This window comes from Sparus aurata, chromosome 11 (genome assembly GCF_900880675.1).
Source record: "Sparus aurata chromosome 11, fSpaAur1.1, whole genome shotgun sequence".
Taxonomy (NCBI): Eukaryota; Metazoa; Chordata; class Actinopteri; order Spariformes; family Sparidae; genus Sparus; species Sparus aurata.
The window spans coordinates 26,440,440-26,464,491 of record NC_044197.1 but is presented as its reverse complement, the minus strand read 5'-3'; the positions used below and the strand labels follow the sequence as shown (position 1 = coordinate 26,464,491).

General features: G+C 41.2%; 1 protein-coding gene across 2 annotated transcripts in view; it reads left to right on the top strand.

Annotated features, from left to right (window-relative positions):
• The window catches only part of LOC115591048 (ephrin type-B receptor 1-like), a 102,435-nt gene extending 78,654 nt beyond the window's left edge, over positions 1-23,781 (top strand). Inside the window, exons 14-20 of one of the 2 annotated variants that reach the window (XM_030432668.1) lie at positions 464-711; positions 4,375-4,442; positions 5,009-5,156; positions 6,734-6,883; positions 12,539-12,735; positions 12,849-13,007; positions 16,659-23,781. In XM_030432668.1, coding sequence (XP_030288528.1) covers positions 464-711; positions 4,375-4,442; positions 5,009-5,156; positions 6,734-6,883; positions 12,539-12,735; positions 12,849-13,007; positions 16,659-16,770 — 1,082 coding nt within the window. In that variant the 3' untranslated portion in view covers positions 16,771-23,781. Of the gene's footprint in view, positions 1-463; positions 712-4,374; positions 4,443-5,008; positions 5,157-6,733; positions 6,884-12,538; positions 12,736-12,806; positions 13,008-16,658 lie in introns of both variants that reach the window. The other variant, XM_030432667.1, reaches the window with a different exon arrangement.
• The last annotated feature ends 271 nt before the right edge of the window (positions 23,782-24,052 follow it).

Below are 24,052 nucleotides of genomic sequence, written 5' to 3'. Positions count from 1 at the left end.
CATCAGCGTGGCCTTGAGTAAAACCCTCGACCTCAGTCTGCTCGCTCAAAGGCAATCAGTATGAGACTGAGGAAGCAGAGGGCAGCTTCCACCACTGAGCGAGTGTTTATGTGTTTGACTCGACCCGCCCCTCTCATTGGACAATATGCTACCAATGTTTTGATTGATGGAGGATTTTTAATAATGAACAGTAGCCAAATGGTTTGAACTACAGTCCTTCAGAAGACCCATTGTACATCATAAAATGCCATTAAAATGCAATTATTTATTAGCTCTTTTATTCTGTAATAATTTATTTACAGGCCCTGAATTCAAAGGAGCAATAAAATAACAACAATCCCTGACAGTCCCAGGCACTTGTTTTCCCCAGCTGAGTCACACACTGTTCTGAAGAAACAGCTGAAGCTTTGCTTTTAGACAGAATGCTTTCATTTTAAACCCATAATGTCCCCTCCTGTTGCAGGAGAGTTCGGCGAGGTGTACAAAGGTCGCCTGAAACCTGTCGGGAAAAAGGAGATTCCTGTGGCCATCAAGACCCTGAAGGTTGGTTACTCCGAGAGGCAGAGGAGGGACTTCCTGTCCGAGGCGTCGATCATGGGCCAGTTTGACCAGCCGAACATCATCAGACTGGAGGGTGTGGTCACAAAGAGCAGGCCTACAATGATCATCACAGAGTTCATGGAGAATGGAGCGCTTGACTCGTTTCTCAGGGTAAATAACACACGCAGTACACAGAGTCACACGGATGTTTTGTCAGTGTAATGCTGCATTTTATGTAACGTTTCACAAAGAATTTTAAAGTTTCTTTAGTATCGCATAATCTTATCTTAGCTGGTGTACACAGTCTATGAACCGACTGAGCTTGTTTATTCTGGACCGTGGAATCAGCAGCTGACAGTCTCAAACTAAGGTTCAAATTTTTGCCTATTCTGGAGCTTTCCACTGCATCACACGGTAGTTATCAGTAGACTGAGGCTGCTCAGTTGCCATGGAAATGAGAACTTTCCATGATTCTGACTACCTCAAGAACTCATCACTATTTATAAAAAAAAAATTGCCTAATAGCTTGTTTATTACCTTCAAACCGCCAACATAAAGCCACTAAAAACTCACTGTCGAATGTATTGCTCTATACAATCAAATTCCTGGCTAAATAGGCAACACTTAAAGTAAAACAATCTTAAAAAATAAACACAAAACCTGTAATTTATGCCACAAGGGGTCCCTCAATCAAAATGGTGAGAAGTGGCGTTGTGATTTTTTGTGTTAACAAACACCATTGCTGTTGAAAATCTGTCTGATGTGACTCAGGCAGGACGAGGTGATGTATTAAAATGACATACCATCTGATGACCCCCTAAGAGCTACTGCAACGGGGGACCAGATTAAATGCACTGTCACATTGAATGAAATTAGGATTTCATTTCATTTAACTTCATAGCTCGATAAATAACTAAATATACCTCAAAGGTCTGGTTGTTTCAATGATTATATTCCATGAATGTGACAAATTATATCTTTTAAGAGTTTAACACTCAAACGTTTGGTGTATCTTGGATGAATGGATTTGGATTGTTTAGATTTGATAGATCGTGACTAAAAAAATGCGTTGCTAAATGTAGATTGATGCACAGCTGAGCCCCGCCCATCTTAAACTACTAATAAAAGAGAAGAAAAAAAGTTTTGTATGTGAAAAAAAGTAAATGGAGGATTAACATGATACGTTGTGTACAAGCCTCACGTAAAAAACTGTTCTTACATTGGCTGAAAAGTATGTGACACTGGTTAAAAAAGTATTTTTTTAGGGTCTTCCAGGTCCATTTGCACTCTAATTTCCGGCCCCATCAGCAGATTGAGTCGTATGGTGATGCTGAAAAGCAGTAAAAAGAGCTGAAAGTTTTTTGTCACCTTATGAAACAGCCCTTTTACACTCTGCAGTTTGAAATTCATCGTCTGTCGTTATCATTAACAACGTAAATGTTTGAAGTTACTTGGTAACACTCCTGAACACGAGGCAGGAGAGGTTTCAGTTTACACACAAACTGAAGCTTTGGAGGAAAGTAATATCCTGAATGTTATCAGAGATGGATGCAAATCTATAAAAAAATATCTTGTTACAAATTTGAAATACTTGGCTCATCAAATTCATCAAAATATAATAAAACATACATGCATGAGAAAATGCACATAATTAAAACACAGATCATTTTTAATACAATAATACATTCAATATTGAGTGATATGTTTGCTTTTTAGGCATTCAGTAATCCAGGTGTTGGTCTAAACCTATACCCTCTACAGTAAAATGATGAGTTCTGCTGCTGATTTACCATGTCATAGATTTGAAGTGGCCAATCAGGACATCTTGGAGGTGTGAGGCGCCTAAATCAGGGATGCATGGTGGGTGGTTTCTGTCAGTCAGAACAATCATTGACTGACTAAGTGAACAGTCGGAAATGGAAACTGAACAATCAGGCTACTCTCCTATAGGAATAAAACTGCATTTAAAAGATGCCATTTTAGAAGAGTCATAAATGTAAGTGCAGTGAAGTAAGTGAATCTCAAACACCTCCAAAGTCAAATAAAGTGCTAGAGAGACAAAACAGTACCAGTACAACAAGTATGTTACAGTAGAGAATAGTAGAAGAGAGGGACTGATCCAAAGCCGAAGAATGTGATTGGTTAAAAATCTTAAGTAAATCTGAAAGTCCATTTGAAATACATGTAATGAAAATCCTTGGGTCGCACATCTCTTAATGTTATCATAAGTACAATAATACAAACACAGTGTATGTGTTTATGTGCGGGCCTGAGGCTGTTGATATGCACGTTTATCTTTAGTCCAAACACATAAAAACAGACGGAGAGGGGAGGATCCGGAGTTTTTTCGAAGAAAGAGACACAGAGACCGAAACAACCTCCTGCTCTTCCTTTTCTCCTGTCTTCTGCTTCCTGTGCTCGTTCCTCCTCATCCTGCCAGCATGACTGTCTGTCTGTCAGTCTGTCCGTCTCTTTGATCCTGCCCTCCTTTCGAGGCGCCTCTAAAGACAGAAAGAGAAACTCTTTGATGTTTGGTTCTCACAGCGTGACCCCTTTTGACTCAGAAATCATCCGCTGACTCAATCACACACACACGCACACGCACACACACACACACGCACACACACACACACACACACACACACACACAATGATCGATCTCACTGGTGTTGCTGTCCTAGCGTGACCATCTTGCAGGCACAGAACCCAGAGGATCAATGTGTGTGTTTGTACCTCGAAGAAGGTTTTGCCTGCAGAGGATTAAGCTAGAGGAGCATCAAAGGCACAGTTTGATGCACAAAGTGAATTAAAAGACACACACGCACACACACACACCTTCAACTGCAACTCGGTCAGCGGGGATGTCAGTGATGTTTATAAGAGAAAAACTGTCTGGCCCAGAGGTTAAAGAGTGAAATAGCAAAAAGGCGAATGTTTTGGGTTTCACAAACATGTTTTACAACAACAACAAGCCTCCGGCTCCAAAGTACGTTTTTCTTCTGTTGGGTTTTTATATTCAGAAAATATTTCCTACAGATTAAAATGACTTCTAGTGACTTCTCCTCCTAGTCATCTGAATTACATTCAAGAATGAACCATTTTTACACTGGATCACATGTTTGGGACAGCAAAAGCCCATCGGTGAATACAGTCTTCTGCCTCCATTGCATATTTTTGTCACAAGTGTTTGATAATAAGATTTGAGAGAGGACTGCAAATGTTTTTCAACTCCCTAATATGAGTATTGGCATCAGCCCTAGAAACTGCACACTGGTCGGGCTCTACTGTTTAACATTCAACATAATTGACTTTCAGTCTCACCTCAGCACATAGGACCAGTCGCTTTGTGAAATGGCCGTGAATGTTGTGGTGTTGGTCGAGGACAAATTATCAGACAAAAAGCCTCGAATTTTATTGTTGGAAATTTGTGAGAGGGCATTTTTAGACACCTATTAATGATCTCACAAGCACTTTGAAGCATCCTGACTCATTATCCCTAGGCCAAAACCAAGGACCATGATATTGATAAAGTGAACTGAATCATTAAAAAAGTTAAAATCACAAAGAAAAGTCACATTTCCATGACAGCAGCATGATCACACTGCAGTTTCTGCACTTCTTTTCATACATCATCTTGATCACATAGCACTTTTCTGTGCCATGTAACTGTCACCTGGTTTGAAAAAGGTAATTATTTCCCCCAGAAGCTGTTTGTTGAAGCTCCTCTCGTGGCATTTTATCGAGAATAGTGACACATCTTTTCACCTGCTAGAAGTAAAAAGGCCTGATAACGGAAAATAAAAATAATCCTGTCACGGTTTGGTGGTTTTGCAGCAAAATGATGGGCAGTTCCCAGTGATCCAGCTGGTTGGTATGCTGAGGGGCATCGCATCTGGAATGAGGTACACACACACAGACGCTCATACACTCCTGCTGCAGGAATCCATTTTTATCATAAACATGAATAAGAAACTTTTTCTAATGTTTCAGTGACTGTTGTGTGAAATTAGATTTTTTTTATACAACAATACCAATTCTAACCCACTCTGATGTCATGTGGTGATATTGAATACTGCCTTGTATTATTCACAATCAGATGTCAGCAGCCTGAGATGTGCTGCCTCCACATCCCTCCACATCCTACAAATAATTTTTCTCTGACACACATGAACAAATAAAAACTCTATTTATTCAAGTTAAGACGGCTTGAAACAGTGCTCACATACACACACACACACACACATGCACACACACAAAACACACACGGGATCCTATCTGTGTTTTATTGCTTGTATCTGGCTGTGATAACACACATGTACGCACACATTAAATCCCATTCGTATTTTATCAAAGGCTGCTGGCAGTGACAACGCACACACTAAATCCCATTACCTTTTTTTATAGGGGCCCAGGTAGCTGGCAGTGGATAAGACACACATTCACCTGATAAATCCTGTTGATATTTCAGGTACCTGGCAGAAATGAGTTATGTTCACCGGGACCTGGCTGCTCGGAACATCTTGGTGAACAGTAACCTGGTGTGCAAGGTGTCTGACTTCGGCTTATCACGATATCTGGAGGACGACACCTCTGACCCCACGTACACAAGCTCACTGGTGAGGGGACACACACACACACACACACACACGCACACACACACACACACACACACACACACACACACAGGGAACATGCAAGCATACATGAAATGTTGCTGCTGTTATCCGTGGTTATTTTAACAACCATGTAAGACGCTCCATACTCATTGGTTAAAAACAACGCTGAAAGTGTAAAGGACCAATTTGTTTCCATTAACTTCCTGGTGGAAAACCCTTATATCTCATTAGTAACAACACTTCTGACATTGGAGTACATTTACCTACAGTAAATTATTTGTTTGCGTAAAGTCTAAAAACATGACGGCTTGAGTTTAACCAAAACTGGTTAGTTAGCTGAGATGTTGCCGTTGGGTAGAAGAAAGAGACACTAGCAAAGCAACAACTATGACCAGCACGGCAAAAACATCAGATAGGCTGGACCACTGTGTTGAATATACATCTTTAAACTTTACGGTTCCGGCTGAAAATATCAACAGAAATAAACAACCCTGCCGGTTTCACATATCCGCACTGTCACAGTAATTACTTCTACAGCCATGCAAGCTGCCCCTTGAAGCTGTAATGCACAGCAAACATTGAAGGAACACTCGTGAAAAAAATAACATTACTCCTGAGGGTGATGCTGGAGAAAACGCTCGCATTGGACATTTCAGAGCAGACACAGCTTGTCAGTCTTGGCTCATTTTTCATCATCCTAGGCCAAACTTCTTGAGTCTCAGCTGTGCTATGTCAGCTGCATGCTACTAGCATGTAGACCAGCATGCGTACAGTTGGTAACACACATGCCATGTGTCATTAATCTTAGCACACAGCTGTAAAGTAACTTTCTCGTTGTGAACAATGTGTAAATAAGCAACCTACGACATTCTGTAACAATTTGCATGATGGGTAGGAATGATTTACGTAGAGGTAAGGTGGCTCTCCTGGAGATGGAGACATTATCAATGCCCTTCTTTGCAGAGACATGTTGGATTCACACTCCTAACAAAATGGAGCCCTTTGGCTGAAAGGAAGAACTGAATCTGTCATGTTTCATTAATTTATTACACTTTTTGTACACTTTAAGATATACATTACATTGTGTTACATTGTTTCTAATATGAAACATGGGGTGTGGCACTTGCACATGGACTACCACAACCCCCACCCTTGGATCACCTACCAATAGATCGAAAAATTCTTTACAACCTGTGGACTGATGGACGTTATATGTTCATTGCCTTGTGTATTTTTTGACTGTCTGTTCCTTTGGGAGATGTGGATGTTTTAATGTTGAATAGATGTACATTTTATTGTCCCATCAAACATCTGCTTTGTCATCACTTACATGTGAGAGATTTCTATAAAATGTTAACATATCCATTTCCTCAACACTGTATCAGTCCTCACCTTTATGTTTATGACGTACTAGGGCAGATATACGGGTTGCCCATGGCCTCTGTTTAGTGCTGTGTGATGAATGTGTAAGCGAGGACTTTGAACTATACTACTTGAGTTGAACTATAAAGAAAATAATTTTCCTCCTGCCTTTCTTTTTCATCATTTATCTTCCCCTCTCTCTGTCTTCCCTTTAGGGTGGTAAAATCCCCGTGCGGTGGACGGCTCCGGAGGCGATCGCCTACAGGAAGTTTACCTCGGCTTCAGATGTGTGGAGTTATGGGATCGTCACCTGGGAGGTGATGTCATACGGCGAGAGACCTTACTGGGACATGAGCAACCAAGATGTGAGTCACTGCGTGCTTCTGTGTGTGTGTGTGTGTGTGTGTGTGCGTGTGTGCGTGTGCATGTGCGTGTGTGTGCGTGCGTGTGTGTGTGTGTGAGTCTTTCTCCTGTTCTGTTTTGTTCCTCTCATTGATGCCTGTAACTGTAGGATTCTGTACGTTTACCCGTTTCTTTGTTGCACACTCTCTCAGGATTGTGTGTGTGTGTGTGTGTGTGTGTGTGCGTGTGCGTGCATGCGTGTGGGTTGGGGGTTGTGCTTGTTTGTTTCCTTTGCCGTCTCTCGCAGCAGGGTGCCTGCATGTTGACGAAAACACGCGGAAAATGAGGACATCAATTTGAGTGTCACAGAAATCTTTGCTGGAACATCAGACCAAAAGGCATCAGAATTTTGTTTTCCTGCTGATCCTTTTGCCTGGGAATATTTTATTGTCTTGACAACTTCATCCCAATTACCTTCACAGTTTGATCGATTTGCAGCAGCATTTTGATATCTTGTTTTGCTCTGGCATCACAATTATGTCATTCATTTGTTTAAGGTATGTAGATGTTCTTCAGGCTGGAAATTATTGCCAATCTTTAAAAAAAGACCTGTGCAGTTCTCTGCTGTTCTCGTGTTAAAATGCAGCATAAAACCACTCTCCCATCCTTTCTTTAGGCTGAGTATTCAATTTTACTGTTTAAACCTAAAGGGGATCACGTCCAGTACATGAAACAGGAGGTTCCAGAAGATCGGATTGCTGACATTTTTATTTTTAGGTTTCTATTCCGAGAAGAAATGTGATACACAGATTATAGTGGGTTTTGGCATTGAACCCCACTTCAAAGCTCCGAGGCTCTGAATCTGAATTCCTGCACTTTTAAAACTATATATCTAATGGCTTTGACACAGAGGAGACTGGGAATTTTTTACACGCCTCCAGTTTTTCAGTTTAAACTTTAAAATACATTTTGTTGCTGCAGAAAATCTTTGACATCGTTGCTGACTGGCATAGCAATGTTTTGCCTACTTTAGGCCTCATTCACTTTGACTATACCAAGTTTTCTCTACCTGGTTACTTTCCAACTGATGAGGAATTAATCTGCGGCAATATATCACCTTTGAAATATATACGGACAAAACATTTTCACTTATAAACCTCAATCATTCCTTAATTTTTGTCAGCAGAGACCCTTTTCTACTACCTACACCACCGCAACCCTCGTTTTCACCTTATTTCACACCTCCTCCTCTGCAGCCTCACCCCTCCTTCCCCTGTGGTTGCTCCTGAGCAATAGAAGTCGTCTATGCAGCAGTAATGACGGAGAGTCAGTATAATGACAGCAGTAGTTTTATAATGGCTCAGACAGTGTATAATGATGAGGAAAAGTGTGTGTTACCACTATAGCTAACGAGGGTCTGCCGGGGCATTAACTATGCATGAACTTCACACCCTCGACTCACACATACTACACACACAGCTGAACCACACACATGCGAGCTGACATGCATAGAGACACACACACACACACACACACACACACAAGATTTCAAAGAACACGGAGCGGTGAAATTGTCAGCGGAGCCACCACAGGTGCTGTGTTCGACATGAATTAATCATGAAAGAGACCTGTGATGTTTTACTACACTCGCTGCAATTTTGATTGACAGCGGTGCTTAGAGAGAATTTATGCGGCACAAAGCCTGAGAAGTGTGTCGGGGTCAAGTAGAGTTCACCCAGCGAGCAGACAAATCCCCAGTGCTGAATTTACAGTAGTAGAGGCGCCGCATTCCCCCAGCTTACCTTTAGGTCGGCTTATAAGTACACCGACACGGGCTTGTAACTCTGAATTTACAGGAAGCGCCGAAAAAACAAGTTAAAGTATTATTTCAAGGAATTTTATGGCTCCTCCGCTTCGGTAAAGTAACAATCCTTCATTAAAATGGGAACAGAAACGTAGCAGCAGCATCAAAACGATAGGAAGATAGGAGAGAGCTCCGGCGGAGGAGGACTGGACTTAAACGCTTGAATCACAGGCAGGACAGGCAGCGTTAAAACTGCATTCATTAGGTCAACGACCAAAGCGAGGAGAGGCAGACCAGTCCGAGAGGGCAAAAGCTGGCAGGCAACAGTTCGGATACAGGCAGAGGTCATTGAAAAAAAAAGGCAGACAGGAAATGGAAAGTTTTGGCAGGAAGGCACAATCGAAAATCTGGCACAGCGCTGAGGCTACATGGCAGGTAAACCAGGGAAGATAACTGGGGAATGAGGAGCAGGTGTGGTTGGTGGATGTGGTGGTCAGGTTATTGGGAATGGTGGGAACACACTGGGGACAACTGGAGGAATGGTAAGATACAAAATGAAAGAGGGGAAAGAAAAAAGATGCAGAAAATTAAGGATCTATTTATTCAAACACAGAAAATACAGCAATGCCAAGTAAAATGAAACGTTAATAAGTCAAATACTTTTACTTTTAGTTCTGAGGAAATAATGCAGAATAATACACCCTTTTATGCAAATCTGCATATATCTGAAGTATAAAGTCATATTTATCACTTTTCATTCATTCATATATGTTTTGCCCATGCCTTTTAGAGAGTCTGTGCATGGCACACGTGGCAGATTTTTCAGCCCCTTCCTTTAAAACTTAATGTGAGAAACAGGAATTCTTCTCTCCAGGGTGTCTGAAATATTCAAAGATCAATACATAACTACAAGCAGGAGTCTGTTAGCTGAGGTTAGCCCAAAGGCTTTAAAGGTAACGAAAGCCGCCTGCCACCACAAAATATATAAATGACAAATGTGGTTATTTAAACTGTGGCGTTTATATGAGGACTGTCTTGGCAAAATGCAGTGATTTACCTGGAGTTGTCTCTGTTTGCCTGTGCTAAGTTAAGCTAACCTGCTGTTTATCGTACAGAAAGAGGCATCAATCTTCTGAAGTTTATTTCCTAGTAATCATACATGTGTCATTATTTTCATGTTTTTTCTCTGCAGCATTCTTAATAATAAGATGCATCATCCAGCGATAGTCTACTGATTCCTCCACAGGCAGAATTCAACTACAGACCTCCAAAATCATTTAATTCAATTCATTATCTTAATGTACATTGTTTTAATGAAACACCAGATTAGAGGGTTCCACATACAATTTACAGCTTTGGTTCTCTCAGAATAAGAAACATGGTTTTTCAACTGAACTATCCCTAAAAATGATTTGATATTTAATGGAACTGGATCGAATCGGGACCTTGTGAGTTAGGAACTGAATCGATTCAAGAAAAAAGTGGTGACAGCCGTCTTCATTAATTTGTAAAGCCATAAAAAAAATACTCATTGGACATCTAAAGAATAACAAACAGTGAGAAGGAAGATGTTAGTAATCTCTTATATGTGACGTTTTAAAAGAGCTGAAAGATAGATGCTATCTGAAAGCTTTACAGATACAGAACATGTTTTAAGCCACGTGTTTGAGCTATACGACGAAGTGAGTTTAAAACATTGCAAGCATCATAATTACACTTTTGGGGCGATATTTAAAGAATTACTCTCACATCACTGGCACAGGGGGCAGAATCATTTGTGATAATGATTACTTCACTTGATATTTCCTGTCTTTGATATCTATTTTTTGGATGGCAAAGCAGCTAGTTACACTTTCAGTCAAAGGAGTTTTGAATCCTGTGATGTTTGGGATAATTGCATTCTGCACACAAAGGTATGCTGGCTTGTTTTGCACAACCTCTCTGCAATATCATATTCCTGCCAAGATGTTTTTTACAGAAAAACTTCGAAAGGTCCTTATCATTCTCGACTCCTGCGCTGGCATAATGAAATCAGAAGCTCCACTTGTAAAACTACCTGCCTTGACATCAGAGACTGCAGCAGGCGTCACTGCCTCTTAGTGATGAATATCTGGATGTACGAAGCGACTGCATAAAATGTGTCAGGATGCAGTTCTCAAATGGAAATTGAATCCTCTTAACTAATCTGAGTTTTAAATAGAGCCGAAAGAGGCACGATTCTTCTGTAAAAAAAAATACTTCTGTGTTATCAGCAGAAATCACAAAGAAGCTGTAACAGAGAATACTTTCCCGTCCACACGGAGCTCCTCTCTGCCAACAGGAAGTCACAAATCAAAACTCGAGAGCAAAATATAAAGTGTCCACTAAACAGCAGCGGGAGAGCTGGACTCAACTTCACATCTTTTTGCCTCTTTCATCCTTTTGATATCCAGAGCATCGCAGAGCAGTACCGTGCTGAGTGCAATTTACTGATGTCATATCACAATAATATGTTTCTTTCAAAATATGTTTTCCCGGCTGTCATTTATATCACACATTTCCCCTGCGAGAAGAGTGGGCTTGTTGGAATCCTACAGAGAAAAAAACATCCTGTGTGTATACGTTGGCACGAAAAATCCAAATATTTTCTCTTTCCGTAAAAATACTTTTGATAATTTATTCTGCAGTGGGAGGCGTCAATCAAATGTGAGTTCAGGGCCGCAGCACTTCTTCAATTATATGAAACCACACATGACCTCATTAACTTGGTTCATGGTATCTATCAGAACAACATCCTGAGTGTTTGGTTGTCAGAATCCAAAAAAACGTCTTTCCAAAACTGTCATGGATGCCGTCTCAGTGGGTGGAATCTATATGTTCCTCCTCTTTCTCTGCCTCCAACAATGTAGGTGATGGAGATGTGGGTGGAAGCAAACGATCCTGAACGATTGAACCCAGTTTCAAGCTGCAGCAGCTCCCCAGAGAGTCTGTGCTCGCTAAAACAAAGCCACTTGCCAGCGATCAAATCTTTGAATGATTTGATCAACTTTAAAAGTTATACCCCGCCCACATATTCCATTACACTGGGAACATTGCAGAAGCTTTAATGGATGCCTGAACTGCAATGTGACTGTGATAATGTGGCAATGCGTCTCTGGCTATGTTATTTTATAAAGTTTAGCTAAAGCAGTGTTTACTTTTAATAAAAATGGAAAATAAACAGAATAAATGAGATGCAGTAGACCGAAATGTCACTAAAGTCATCCACATATTGTTTATTTGCCATCTCTTTTCATAATGCCACAATATCCGCATGCTGTGAAGTTGAAACTTACTACATAATCAATTTGTGGTCATACTTGATAGGAATAGTGCATGAATAGTATAATGAACAGTCGCTTATTGAAATTGTGAAAGAAGATATAAATCAACATTGGCATCGTCGTCTATCCATCCATTATTTTCTTTATTTTTAGCTCTATTTTGGTCAAAATCAGTCAAATCGTGTGGAAAATGTAGCTACTAAATGCTCAGCTATGTTCACTAAGTATAGGTTACCTTTGTCCGAATACTGTTTTATCTCTGGGTAGGTAGTTTGCGGTCCGTTTATCAGTTGATGGCTGTGAAACCGAAAACAACAAGCTGAAATAGGTGTTGAAAGATGCTAAAACCTGCTCTAAAGCCAATAATGTGTAAAGTTTCGGCTGATAATTCTCTGTGGTGTTTTTTTGTTTGTTTTTTTTGTCATGAGCAAAACACGATTATTTGATACATTGATTTATCTTTGCAACTCTCATTGATTCTATCACCAATTGTAAAAAAGATAAATGATTTTCCACAATTCATAAAAAAATTGTGTCCATTTGTCTCCCTCTCCCTCGCTCTCACCTCCCAGGTGATAAACGCCATCGAGCAGGACTTCAGGCTGCCAGCTCCCATGGACTGTCCAGTCGTGCTGCACCAGCTGATGCTGGACTGCTGGCAGAAAGACAGGAACGCACGGCCAAAGTTCCCCGATATTGTCAGCATGTTGGACAAAATGATACGCAACCCTGCATCTCTGAAAGCCGGCACCAACAACGTCACCCCTGGGTGAGGAGAGATACAAACTCATTTACATACACAAACACACTCTCCCTGTCCGTCTCTAACCTCTGTATCAGTGAAACCTCTTTTTTCTCTCCTATCGTATCCACCGCCTGCAGTCCTTCCCATCATCCCTTGTTAGACCGCGGAGCTCCAGACCTGAGCAGGGTGAGCTCTGTGGAGGACTGGCTGGCTGCGCTGAAGATGACCCAGTATCGAGACTCCTTCCTGGGCTCGGGCTTCACTTCTCTGCCGCTCATCACACAAATCACAGCCGAGTAAGTCCGCCCGTTTAGCTGCCTCACTCTGCCTACGTCTCACACTGCTCACGTGCCAAGTCTGTGTCTCGTTAGCTGGACAACTGGCAGGGCTGCTGGTTGGCTGACTGCTGTGCCATGTGTTCTGTCTGAACCATCTCCCAGGCTTACTTACTTCCATCCTTTCTTCCTCTTTTTATCATGCTATAAAAGGCTGTGAGCACCGCTACAGAATGTCAATATATCTCTGTCAAATAACTCGTGAGGAGCTGTAATTTCTGTAAAACCCCGTCAAAATAAAAAGAGGCCTCTTTCCTCAGATAATGCTGTTTCTTCTTTAAACTGAGCCTATATTTTCTGGCTTTCATGTAGCTGTTTCTCATAGCTGGAGTTTCTGCAAGTGATTTGTACTCACTCCACAAGCAAACATTTTGGAAGTGAGATTTTTAATCAGTGTGTCTTTTTCGTTCACCATCTAACTATTGAAGACATTTTTAGTTTTATTTACTGACGTACAGTATGTATAAGTGGTGGAGGTATGCATTTTTGTGGCTGGTCCCTGCAGGCTGCACTTTGGGTCAAACATAAGAGGAGGCATTTTCCCACAGGAATTAATTAGCTATACTTTAACACAGTACCAGTGCGGCGAGAGCAGATAGTGCCACACAGACTTGGTTATGTGCCAGTGAACCTTAAAAACATAAAAAATCTGTCCCATATTAGCTCCTATAAAAAGTCATCTGCCCATATAGTTCATATGAAGTCTTGTATATGACCATTAATGGGCTATATAGGCATATTTTTATATCAGTGTGGTTGAAAGCAAATTGGCCCGAATCATCAATAATCAGTGAACTAAAATTAATGATGCACATTTTATATCCGTTGATGTGTCAATAAAAAAAACTGTTAAGCTAATTAGACTTTTTGTGCTGATTAATTCCTTTTCTTACCATTTCTCCACTAAAAGAATGAAGCTATACATGTAAAGGTGTACAGTACTATTCAGGAATTGTCGGTTTCTGTTTGTACACAACATTCAAAGTTGCCCGCTCCTCTCCAGCACACCGCCACCAGGAGCACACGTCACCTGGCCCTGCAGCACTCAGTTTCCAATTACAGACACATATTTACAAAACTACTAAAGGAATTATCCAACTATAAATTTCTATGTTCGTTGGGGCCAGCTTCAGTAACCGGTATGATGTGAGTGTTAGATAGAAAATTATTAAAAACTCAGACCTCAGGGGTTAATTTTTTAAAACAAAGTTATTTACTTTTGTGGAATTGTTACATTTATTGTAATAGAAAAACTTTTCTTTGTTTCCCTGTGGTAGTACTGTCAGCACCGTGGTCACATAGATAGCTGTAGCTACATTGCTACTGCTACTTACTGATCTAGTAGAAAGAATACTGGTTTTGAACCTGGTGGTAAGATGAAACACATATCACCAGGGGAACAAACGCCCTTCATCAAGCTAGTTCTCTTTTTTACAGTGTAGAGTTTCCACAGTTATTCCAGTTGAGCCACCTCTCCTCCTGGCTGGGAGACGATGACCCATTAAGTGAACAAAAAGGTCCACTTTAAGGCTATTTAGATATGTAGTCACAGTAGCTCTCCTGGCTCAGCCCTGCTGCTGCTGTCTGCTACACACACAGAATGTCAAGAAATAAAACGTGTTCAAAGGAAAACCTTCTTCCCTACTTACTGCATTTCTCAAACAATTCTTAGTTTTCGTCTTACTTGGGTATCATGTCTGTGATTCTTAATCTATTTTTAGATGTTCTTGAGCAATGAAGGACATTAAAATCTTGAAACAGTTTACATTGTAGGAAATGCTCTATTTAACTGGAGCAGGAGGAGCACTGGGGTGCGTCTCTGTGTGCGTAATGCAGTGCGCAGATCTCAGTCCTTTGATCGGATAAGGTGGAGGTGGATGAAACAATTTGTATTTGATGGGGAACATATCAGTGACATCACCTGCAATGGACTCCAGTAGCATAAACATTAAGTGGGACTCCCCCTTAAGAGAGACAATACGCGTATTTACACACAAGACAGAGTATAGTTCATTTCACTGATTATTGAAATCTCCCGACTCCTGAGCTCCATCACTGCTGCCTCCTCTAAGGAGTATCCTCTGTTCTGGCCTGTTTATAACTACAGATATAGCTTTCCTGCTTAAATGTGCCATGATGTTCGCTACAGTGACATTACTACGCACATGGATAGAAAAGCCTTTAAATGACTGAGAGAGCAGCCTCTCTTATAATCAAAGCACATGTACATGTGTTGTGAACCTGCCTTTGAAGATGCATTTTACTATAGGAATACTGAGCCCTCTGTATCACACGTAAAATGCTGCAACATTGACTTTAGATCAAGGGTTCATCTTATTACTGCAAACGCCTACTGCTGCTCCGAGATGCGCCAGCAAAGCACCTGATCTCGACTTATTTTAAGACCATTGGTATAAAACTAGCAGCGACACTCTTGTGCACTGTGCGCCACTTCAGCCGGCAAAAAGATCCTGATGCTGCAGGATGGCTATTTCACCTACCCACACCCCATCCCCTATTAGTCTGAATGATTGTTCTTATGACCTGTCCAGTCCTATCAGAGGTCTGAGATCTTTGCACCACATTATGCACACAGGTGCACCACAGCGCTCCTCCTCCGCTAGTTAAATAGAGCATTTTTCCCATACACAGCCAAAATGAGTTTTTCGAATTTTTGTCATTATCTGTAATGTTTATTGATCACTACCAATATCTCAATATCACTATTGCTGTGCTGATCAATGAGCAGAGGGAAAAATCTGCACATGGATTATGAATCCGAGAGCACGGTCTATAATTCCGTTTGCACAGATTTCCAAATCCGTCACTAAGTCAATGTGGAAATAAAACAGTGTGTCTGGTTCCAGAGGGAAGAGAGAGAAACCCAGGGCTTTGATGGTTCACTGTACTCACATGTAGTCTGAAGTGCTCACATGTGCCACCTGTTGTTGTTGGTGCACACTGCAGCTAATGCAAAGTCAGCTTGATAAAGTAAAAGTCCCCCCTCCTTTTCTGCGGTGTTGCAGTACCTTTAACACTGTGGTAATGGTGTAATCTGAAAGGAGAAACATCTGTAGGTAGTCCTGACTTCACCTGTTGTGTTAATAGCTGGGGGCTACCCACCCACTGCCGGAGGGATGACTCCCCAAAACATCCTGAGCACAACAAAATATAAAGAAAATAAGAAAATACAGGCAGAGAGAGCAGGAATCCTGCAGAGAAATACACCGACACACACTTCTAGTGGGTCATAATGAATGATTGAGAAGAATTACAGTACTTTTGTACAGTACAACGTTTTTTAAAAAGACTTCATAATATACCTTTAAAAAGTTAAAGAACCAATACAGAATAATGTGAAATGTAAATATGTTTTTCTCTCTGGGAATGATTAGTTAAACATGGCCCACTACTTTGTCATTATTTAATCAAACCAGGCAAAAACAGCCCTTATCCATTTTTGTTGCATGTTCACACATTGCACCTTTTCATTCCAGCTTAAACACCCTTGTGATTAATGCAGTAAAGAATTATCAGTGCTATATACCTACGCATAGGACCTGTAATAATAGCAGTGTTAATATGACATTTTTCTGTTCTGTGTTTTTCCAGAGATCTTCAGAGGATCGGGGTGTCTCTTGCCGGACACCAGAAGAAAATCCTGACTAGCGTTCAGTCGATGAGGCACAATATCGATGACCAGTCTCCAACTGAGTCTGTGTAACCACACAGGGAAGCGATACACAATGAAATATCTGCTAAGTGTACAGTCTGAATGAACGAGCAGGCTGTTGTCTTCTTCTCTTTCACCTTCATACACTTCACTTTGCTGATTTACGTTTTTAACAATCGCTGTGGCTGTTTGTGTGTCTGCGTGGCCTCAGCAGTCACCAGGTCCCTCCTTCAGTCATTGGACAGACTTCTCCCGTACTGTTAAGCCTCCCAAATCGATTTAAACCGAATTCATCTCGGAGGGAATTTAATTTGGAGTTAGTGCAAGAGGAAAAACAAGGCAGATGTGATTCGTGACTGGGAAAAAAAAAAGTGTCTGGCCTTCTCTACCTGACTATATAGGGTACAATCACAAACCTCCTGTTCCCTCTCACCCAAAATCTGCCTGCAAGATAACTTCCCCCACGGAAATCTACAGACTTGTTTTTGCCAGCTTGACGACTTGGCCTGGTTTTTATGTAAAAATAAATAAATCACAGGATCATGCTACTGTGAAGAGGAAACAGACATTTATGTGAAGAGACACTACCTGGACCAAAAGTCTGACAAAAAAAAGTGTTTGTCGATCCATAGGAGGCTTTGTTATCTCTGACAGTGTGTTGGCGAAACTTGCAACCATTTGAATCAAGACAAGAGCCAACAGTTTAACGGGACATTGTGAATCTGTCTTCATATTGAAGAGTCTGTACATACTACGCTATGGGATGTTTATTTCCTATTTGCTCATTTGCGCTCACTTTTGCCAACAGCATCAAACAATTAATTGTCACTGGAGTATTTATGAGCTCTCTATGATTATTCTTCCTCTGCCTGACTCATCACTCGAGCAAACTTTTAAGCGGTGTGAACTGCAGACAAAAAAAATGTGAAAAAAGGGGATTCATAGTTCTGTTTTATTCTTTTTTTTTTGTACTTTCCATGCAGCCATGAAAAGATAAACTCCTCCATGCAGAGAGCTAGCAAATCCTGGCCTACTTTAAATGCTTAATTCAGAGGGAACTCAATGATGATGGTGATGTTATACAGTCAGCACGAATGCCCTCTGCGTAAAGGCAATTACAGACCAGAGACAAAATCAGATAAAGAAATATGAAGCCACAGCAGTGTAATGCTTAAGTCTTTTTTTTACAAAGCTTTGAAAGCAAGGCGTCTGAAAGTATAGACAAAGAGGATATACTGCCTGAGAGGCTGTGGGTATTGAGTCATTAGCAGCTGCTGAGACGCACCTGTTGTGAATACACTGCGGTGGCCAGGGAATCTCAAAAGACAAAACAGGTATTTTCATCCAATGTTCTTGTGATTTGGCTGAAAAAGCCTAAAGCTGTCACTGAGGCGTTAATAAAACGCATGAACAACCCAGAAATCCAATGCTCGCGTACCGTCCTCAAAACATGAAGCAAATCCCATTTCTGTCTATACTGTATGGCTGCCGTCCAGATGGTAATCATCACTCTGCAGCAACAGGCAAGCAGGCAGGCAGGGGCTTTTTATATAAACTCGTTGGCTGCCGGACATGTCATTGTTGTCAGAGTCTGTTTTGACAGTAACATTTTGCAGTTGACAGAACTGATTAATAATGTTGTGTCAGTTTGCAGATGAGGTGACCTATCCACGTTCTCATCTGTGGACGGCAACCTAATGCAACATCCATTGACAAGAAACAAAGACTAATTTGTCTGATATGTCAGAAAAACAGATCAACAGGAAAAAATGGGAAAACACAAAACAGACAGGAAGGAGTTGTCAGAATGGAAATTAGCCTCGTTTCCACCAAGCAGTCAGTACAGTTCTTTTCAGTTATGGAAGTTATTTTGGTGTTTGTGTTGTCAAACGCGCCAACCGTTTCAAAGAGCCAGCACACTGATCCAATACTAAAAGTTGGAGCTGAAACACTGCAGACTACTGGTTGGTGGAGTCATTGCATCACAAATGCTCTGATGTAGCGGACTGGAGACTGGAGGGATTTTGTGTTCGAGTTGTCCATCAGTCCCAATTTCGTGAACGAGATATCTTAGAAACACATCGTGGGAATTTCTTTAAATTTGGTCCAAATGTCAACTATAACTTAAGGATGAACTGATTTGAAATGAATTTGGTGGCCGAATATCACAGGTCAAGGTTACTGTGACCTCAAAAAATCCATTTTGGGCCATAACTCAAGAATTCATACAATGATTAGGCAAACATTTTACACAGATGTCTAATAAGACGTTATGATGTTTGATAGCTAAAAGATCAGGGGTTGAATGCACTGCAACATCATACTTTTCTGATGTTGTGCCTATTATTCAACGCCATAGCTCTGGAACAGCGGCATACTGGTGCACAGAGGCATACAACTGCGAGGCAGTAATTCAGGTTTTCAGCAGTCTTTTGTCTTGCTGGCTGCAGCCTTTTTTCAAGCAAAGCTTGATTCCTTGTTGTAATAAACAAGTCTGTGGCTGAGCAAGAGAGACACAGAGAGAGGTTACGCAGAAGGGTTGGCAAGTTTGTATATGTTGTCAATCTGATCACAGCCACAGCTTCTCAAGAGTCGAGACCAGTCTCCCCTGTTGTTTCCAAACTGGTTGAAAAGAGAAAGGTGTTACTCATGAAGCCATCCAGTAACAACCCTGCCAATATTTAAGTACTGTCGCAGTGAAAATGCAGAACAGAACTCACATTTCAACCCAGTCACAAGACTAAATGTGGGCTAAGTCTGTTTCTGCAAAACCGCAGATAAGTTGAAACTTAACGTTTCTTTAAATTGTAACTTTACCTTTGTTTAGGTTGAATTTTCCATTTACTCCGGTCAAAAAGATGTGCTTATGCTCAGCTTAGGTTAATGCACAAATGCCACTCGATAAGGGTTAGGAAAACATCATGGTTTGGCTTGAGATACCTGTTTTGGTCACCACGATCGCGGATGGACATGTCTGCAGGTCTTAAGAATATCTAGTGGTGTGACTCAAACTGCAGTCAGCCAGTTGGCTTATTGGCCACCACCATACAAATTTCCAACTCAGATCTGCGTTTTGCAGAAACATTAACTGCTAATATTATATCCTGGTGACTGGGCTGCGTGTTGTGTTTACACAGGGGTTCAAAGGTTACTATGCCAGTAGTACTTTGGTGGAAACAAGCTTTCGACTGCATATTAATCTTGTTTCAGCGCATAATGTGATGTTTGACTCCCTAGTCCCCACAACATATGATATCAAGAAGGCCTGATCTCACTGTGGGCACACTGCTGGAGGAGCACTGGGAGTTCTCTTTTATCTCAGCTGCTGAGCAGATTAGCAGCTGTGAAACAACAGCACAGCTCGCTCTGCCTTCAGCCCCAAACCTCTGGTCATGTGTGTGCAGCCTCAGCCCAAGGATTACCAGTCTGCAGCGCTGATTGGATGCCATGATGCACTTACAACGATAGAAGTGATGGTGTTTGGATGCTTGCTTTCGGCATGTTTTACTGCTGCGTGACGCTGACGCGTCCGACAGAGACTGATGTGTTTGTCTGCTGGGACGACCCAAAGTCTTTCATTCTGTACATTGCGACATTTAGAGGTTCACAACAGTTTTGGTTTCCTCTTTTCACTGGAATTGCATTTGTTGCCTAGAAACAATAGCTTATTGAACATTTTATCAGGAAGTATTGAGATCAACTCGGAGCGTGTCGGCGGCTCAGAGGCGTAATTCAATGTAAATAGATGCCTCTGGGAAAACTGTCAGCGCCGAGATGACGAGTGTGCCTGAGAGCTCATATTGAACGGCACCTTAAAAAAAATGTCACACCGAAAATGAAAGCTATCAACCCAGACAGGCATCTTAATACATGATGAAACAATCCTTAGCTAAATGTGATGTGTCCGTCCTTTATCTGTGTTTTTTTCCTGCTATTTAAAAAGGTAAGATGTGAGCTTTCAGAGACATTTCACGTGTGTGTCAGTGTTTGTGAAAAGACAATGAAGGCAGAGCTGATCTACAGCTCCTCTATTTATAATATAACATGTCCTGGTTTGAGCACAAATATACACCACAGAGAGGATATCTCAGGAACACGACGGATGTGAGTTTTGTCCACATTGCTGCATAGATCGTTTATCAGTAAATTGTGCACTATATTTAAAAGATTAATCCAAGATGAAGTGCTTTAAGAGTTCATAGAGAAAATGTTTTTGATCTTTGGTTTTCTGCTTATTGAAAGTTGAATCCACTCTAAATCCAGCTTCTAAACGAGAGAAACACATTATTAAAACCTTGGAGAGTTCTGTGGTTGTGAATGTGAACAAGACTCTAATAATAACACTTTGTGATTATATCCGTGCTGAGAGTCTGGGCACATCTGCTAGTTCAAGGATAAATTTGATTTTTATTGAAAGTGGAGAGTTTTGACATCAAGGTTTATAAATGTTTCCCGTTTTTCTCTTATTTTCACTCCACTTATGAAGGATCTTGTGTTGAAAAACACAAATCACTTTCAGTAAAAATAATGCTTGATCTTTCGTTTGGAAACATCAACTCTAAAAAGACGTAGATTCTTCAATTTGCTGTTGAAAGACACTTGACGTTTTTTTTTCAGACGGGCATCGGTGCATGTACTGGATCCTTTCCTGTTAGAGAAGAAGAGTTCTCTCAGTGTTTTGTCAGTGTTACTCACCAAAGCTAAGTCTAATGAGGATGTTGAACTGACCAGTGGAATAATGTGAAACCATTCACACGAATGTGAATCACATCACCCACATGCCTGTGCGTGTGCACAAATTCTGGATCATAAGATCACAACAAAGAAACACAGAACTCTCCTGACTCACATATCAACCACTTAATTATGTGGACTTATGTAAGTGAGTTAGGCATAGCAAATGGGTCTTAATACTATAATACCCATGATCCTTGGCTGCTGGTGCGGTGGAGAAAAACAGTGGGTGTGTACCAGCGTAGCTGCAAGTGCAAACAGCTTCCTTATTATAGATGGGAACAAAAGATTACACAGAGTTCATCCAAAATTGGCCCAGAAATGCAAAGCAAAACAGTTGAAATACAGATTGAGTTTACATTAATCTCAACATCCTCATTTTTAGCTTTGGTGCCACCATTAGCAGCACACGGACGGGATTTTAAAGGTCCAAGTCGTAAGAACAATGATTGTTGAGTCTCATTCGAGAGTTGGGAACAACACTCAACAATCAGCCGTCTTACAGATTGGACCAGTAAGTTAAGTCTCTTCCTTTTTCTTTTTGTTCTAAAGCTGAGGAAAGTCCAAGCCCCTCGCATTACGACTTTTATCATGTATCAACAAAGGTGGGGCAAGCAACATAAAGATCAGCGTGATAACATCTGTAAACTGTCACTTCTTACTTTCCCCCTAGTTACCTCCCTTGCAGTGGCTTTATGTTGCCGTTTGAGAACCACTTCTTTAAAGGAGAGATGCTCCCATGAATATTTGAAGGTTTCTCTGTTTGTTCTTTATTAGGATGACGTTTTAACGTTGTGTGGTGCTTTTCACCATCAGACCAGTTTGTGAACATGATGGTTCATCTGTGACCGTACTCTCTCCCTATTGTAAAAATCTCAACATTTTGCAGCTGCAATGCATTCTGGTCCGCTGGGATACTGCCAGCAGAGACGATGAATTTGCCTCTGTTCATTGTTGAATAATGGTACAAATGGCAGCTGCAGACAAAAGACCCTCTCTCTTTCATCTTTAGGGACTGACACCAAAATCTGACATTTACTGCAGATGTTTGAGATAGAAACTCAGTTCGGCCTCCACTGTGACTGTGCTGGAAACATGTCAGCATGATGTCACATTACGTTCGCCCAATTAACCGCCGAAACAGTAAAATAATTGGCCCCGGAATGCAAGGTGTGTCACCAGGAGCTCCTCCAAGTGCTTTATTGTGGATTTATCTTTTAATTGCAGTTATTTTCCCGAAAAAGCCAGACCGAACCCTGCCGCTGCTCTCCTCTCCTGTTGCTCTGGTGTAATAGATACTGTAGGTGAGGCTGGAGATGAGAGGAGGCGAGTAATGAAGAGAGCTAAAAAAAAAAAAGAAAAAAAGGAGTGAAAGGGAATAGGTAATAGAAGGGGCAAGGGGAGAAGGGAAGGATAACAGAAGAAGAGAGAAAAAAGGGACGCGAGAGGCAAAGCTCGACTCTCGCGTTTGAATAAAAATGAGGCTGGGTGTGGAGAGATTACTCTTTCTCTTTTTGTCTCTCTCTCTCCGCTCTACCCAGTGCTCCTCTTTCTTCTCCTAATGCCCACAACCCCCCTGCACAACTCACTCTGCATCCAGTCTGCGTTCCCACCGACTAACAGCGTAAAGGCGAGCGAATCGAGCGCTTGTTTCATTCTCAGACTCACTGTTGGCAAGTGTCACTTTCACACCAAAAAACCCCTGCAGTGTTTTGTTGTGGGTTTTTTTTTTTTTTAAAGGAGGGCATTTATCCCAAAACAAATGAACGTGAAGGTCTTCCCGGCGGAAGAATCAAAGGTTTCCTCTCTCATTTCATTCATTGACAGTGTTTCATCACACTAACCTGGGCTAAAAACGGTCCGGCTGTGTTTGCTCTCCGGGCGTACAGAAAACATCTTCTTCTTTTTAACTATTTAATTTAAACTTGTTTTCTTTTCTACTGCCTGCCATACTTTTTCAGTATGTATGTAATGTATATGGTTTCTCTTGGAAAAAAAAAAAAACAGCTCAGTAATCGGCTGGCGTCTGCCTTTCTCTGTTTACCTACGATACTGTTATAGGTGTTACTGCTCATATAGTCGGAGCATCCCACTGTAATGTATTATAATGCTGTAATATAATGTGAGTATGCGCACGCCTGTGCACCTGTGTGTGTGTGCGCGCGTGCGCGTGTGCGTGCGTGTGTGTAATATAATGTGTGTGTGCTGTTCAGTGTACAGTAAAATGTTTGTACATCGTGCGTGTGTGAGTTTGTAGCTGTTAACTTTCTGAGTCTTACATTTACAATGCACTGTTTGTCAATAAAGACGACAAATCAATCAAAGTGATCAGCTTCGGTGGTCAGTTAACACGCAGTCAACTCAACTCAACCTGAAGGACTGAGAGGAGGAAGTTGAATGGAACACATTCTGCGCTGTATATCACAGAGGTTTATCGAGAACAATTTTTGTACAGGTGAAACAAACACGATAAAAAAGTGACGCTTTCTGGACATTTTTGACACCTTCAGGAAGAGCAAGTTGGATGTTTAAGCTGTTTCCCATATTTATGCTAAGCTAAGCTAACCTTCTTGTATCAGTCGCTTGATATGTGCTCTAC